A 2,872-nucleotide genomic window follows, 5' to 3' on the forward strand; every position below is an offset into this window, starting at 1 on the left:
AAAGCATCATGTTCCAAACACATTCATTGACAAGCTTGCTTATTGGACTGTCAAGGCCATGAGGTTTCCTACAGATATCTTCTTTCAGGTGATTATATATGTTGTAAACTGTGTCAATATTTGTAATTGAGCAGCAAAATGGTGCCAGATGTTTTATTTTCTAACTTGCATGGAATCGAAGACTATTTTTAAGCTTGATTTTATTTTATAAGTCTGTTCTGCAGTGTCTCTTCACACCAGGAGGGGTGCTTAGCAAAAAGATCAAGTTAATGAAGTAAAGCACCATCCCCATCCTGGTGAGATGCAAGTAGCCGGTAAGTGCCACTATCAGTTTCTTTTTCCTCTGAATTACCCTGTTTTTACAGAGGAAAGGAAAATCCCATAGGATCCTTCGGTTTTTGGTTTTTAAAACATTTTTTCATACTTTTTCTTAACTTGGTTTTAGTTCATTTCATTTGCATACCAGCATGTTTAACATGCTATTGGGATGGAAAGGCCTGTCCATGGCACTAACTATGCCAGAAAATACCCTTATACAGAGGAACTCATGCAGCCTTAAAATGAACCACTTCATATGAATGCCTATTTTCCTTTCTAAAAATATGGGAAGAGCCTGTGGGCTATTTTGATGGCTGCTTGACTTTCTTTGTTAGTAGACTGATTTGATCTCACTGATGTGTAGATTCAGTAATGAATCCTGTCAATAGATAGATCAGATTCTCTGGTTCACAACATATGATCACTCGCTAATGGATGGGGTTAAACAGCACATTCTAATCTTCAATTTGTTTAAGCTGAACCATCTAAACAAGTCAAAGTTTAGAGTGTGTCTCTAACCCATCTAACCCATGAGTCTGTGTATTGCTAAGAGAAAAATTCATTCTCAGAAAAAAGTTTGCCGTGCCATGATGCTTGAAACTGTGGCTGCCGTACCTGGGATGGTAGGAGGAATGCTCCTACACAGCAAATCACTGAGGAGATTCGAACACAGTGGGGGGTGGATAAAAGCTCTAATAGAAGAAGCAGAGAATGAGAGAATGCATCTGATGACATTTATGGAGGTCTCAAATCCCAAATGGTATGAGAGAGCTTTGGTGTCTACAGTGCAAGGAGTGTTCTTCAATGCCTACTTTATTCTCTACTTGCTTTCCCCCAAGCTTGCTCACAGGATTGTGGGTTACCTTGAAGAAGAAGCCATTCATTCATACACTGAATTCCTCAAGGAACTGGACAATGGCAACATTCAAAATGTGCCAGCACCTTGCATAGCCATAGATTATTGGAGGCTTCCCAAATATTCAACTCTCAGGGATGTGGTCATCTCAGTCAGGGCTGATGAGGCTCACCATCGTGATGTCAATCATTTTGCATCAGTAAGCAACATTTCTTGCACTCTTATTCATTTTCAGATAAATTTTTCTAATTGTTTTTGGGGAGCCCTTTTTAAATCAGGAATCTTTATTTTTCAGATGGGTTAAATGTTTTTCTTTGCTTGTGCAAGATATTTATTACAAGGGAAAAGAGTTGAGAGAGGCTGCAGCTCCACTTGGATACCACTAACTGTTTCAATGGCTTCCATCAGTGCTCACAATAAAAACATTTAGATGCTGTTTAAGGCAATTTAGCGTGCATATTATGTTTGAGTTGCAGAGAATTCAACATGTTATACAATTTGAGGAGAGCTTCATTAGAAATTAGAATATATTCCTATATATGTTACTACTAGGCGAGCATGATATGAGGAATGGCCTGGGAGGGTTTTGAATGTTTTTTCCTTGTGTGAGAATTGGTGAGAATTGGCCACTATGATATAAAGAAATGCAATTGAAGAATTGGTAAACGCTGGTGCGAGAATATTCTATATGGATACTTTCAAAGTTCCATTAGTTTGAAATTAAAATTTTCAAAACCCTAACATACTGGCGAGATTAAAATTTGAAAACAGAATATTTGATTATTTTAGGGTGGGAGATTGGATTTGTTTCGTCCTGAATAATGGATTTCACTTATGATTGAGTGGATGATCTTTAAATTCTAATTAATTAACTTATGTTACAAACTCAAAAGTGCAACAAGGTTCTTTGTCTCTTGCAACCCCCAAGGCAACAAAAACCAATTAAGGGAGATCACCCACTTCTTTTTTAATTTTTGATCTTAATTAAAAATCAAGATAAACCTTTATCTTATGAAATGTCATTGCCAACATGCATGTAGGAGTTGTCGAGTTCAGGTGAGCTCACTTGGATTGGCCAACCAATCTGCAGCGTTATTTCCTTCTCACCTTTCAGCTTTCTCAATAAAGCTATATATCTTCTATTGAGTAATTGTTATTGATAAAAAGGTTAGATTCACCTACAATGATTAATTTTATATCTCGAAATTCAATCTCCGACTTTCGCTCTAGGATGAGTCCTTCAGTTACAATTATGTTATTTGAGTAAAGACCTGTAAAGAGGCTACCCAAGGCAATCGTCATACCTCCATGATTTGTAATGAGAATTATCATCTTGGACAATTTTGATTAGGCTTGAAGGTCATCTGAAAAGTTTATATTGACTCACTTGGTCAATGGTTAACACTCATGTTCTATTACACGTTTTTCTCTAGATTGGAAAGAGATATCAATATGATATTTTATTTGAAACCAACTCTTAGACTAGAAACCTCAAAAGAATTAGCATCTTTATATTTAATGGTTTTAATTGGAATATTGCTTCAAGAGTAACCCTCTAGTAGATTTGATCTAGATTATTTTCCTTGCATTGAAAATTATGTTATTTTGTTCCAACTAGAGCTTTCAAACTATGAGGCTTGTAGTCATTTCCCAGAATTCCTAAAAGATATTACGAGCTATTAGATATCCCCGAGCTTC

At 36.4% G+C, this 2,872-nt stretch overlaps 1 protein-coding gene across 1 annotated transcript; it reads left to right on the plus strand.

Moving 5' to 3' along the window:
* The first annotated feature begins 435 nt into the window (after positions 1-435).
* On the plus strand, positions 436-1,824 carry LOC131069157 (ubiquinol oxidase 2, mitochondrial-like). Its single transcript, XM_058004512.2, has 2 exons — positions 436-1,373; positions 1,502-1,824. Exons 1-2 carry the CDS (start codon positions 849-851, stop codon positions 1,526-1,528), a joined length of 552 nt encoding a protein of 183 aa, XP_057860495.2. The 5' UTR covers positions 436-848; the 3' UTR covers positions 1,529-1,824.
* The last annotated feature ends 1,048 nt before the right edge of the window (positions 1,825-2,872 follow it).

The sequence above is a fragment of the Cryptomeria japonica genome, chromosome 5 (assembly GCF_030272615.1).
Source record: "Cryptomeria japonica chromosome 5, Sugi_1.0, whole genome shotgun sequence".
Lineage (NCBI taxonomy): Eukaryota > Viridiplantae > Streptophyta > Pinopsida > Cupressales > Cupressaceae > Cryptomeria > Cryptomeria japonica.

Excerpts from the sequence above, each read along its gene's own strand:
- LOC131069157 (XM_058004512.2), top strand. The coding sequence starts at position 849 with ATGAGTCTGTGTATTGCTAAGAGAAAAATTCATTCTCAGAAAAAAGTT. Across the intron at positions 1,374-1,501 it reads ATGTCAATCATTTTGCATCA|ATATTTATTACAAGGGAAAA; the intron begins GTAAGCAACATT and ends TGCTTGTGCAAG.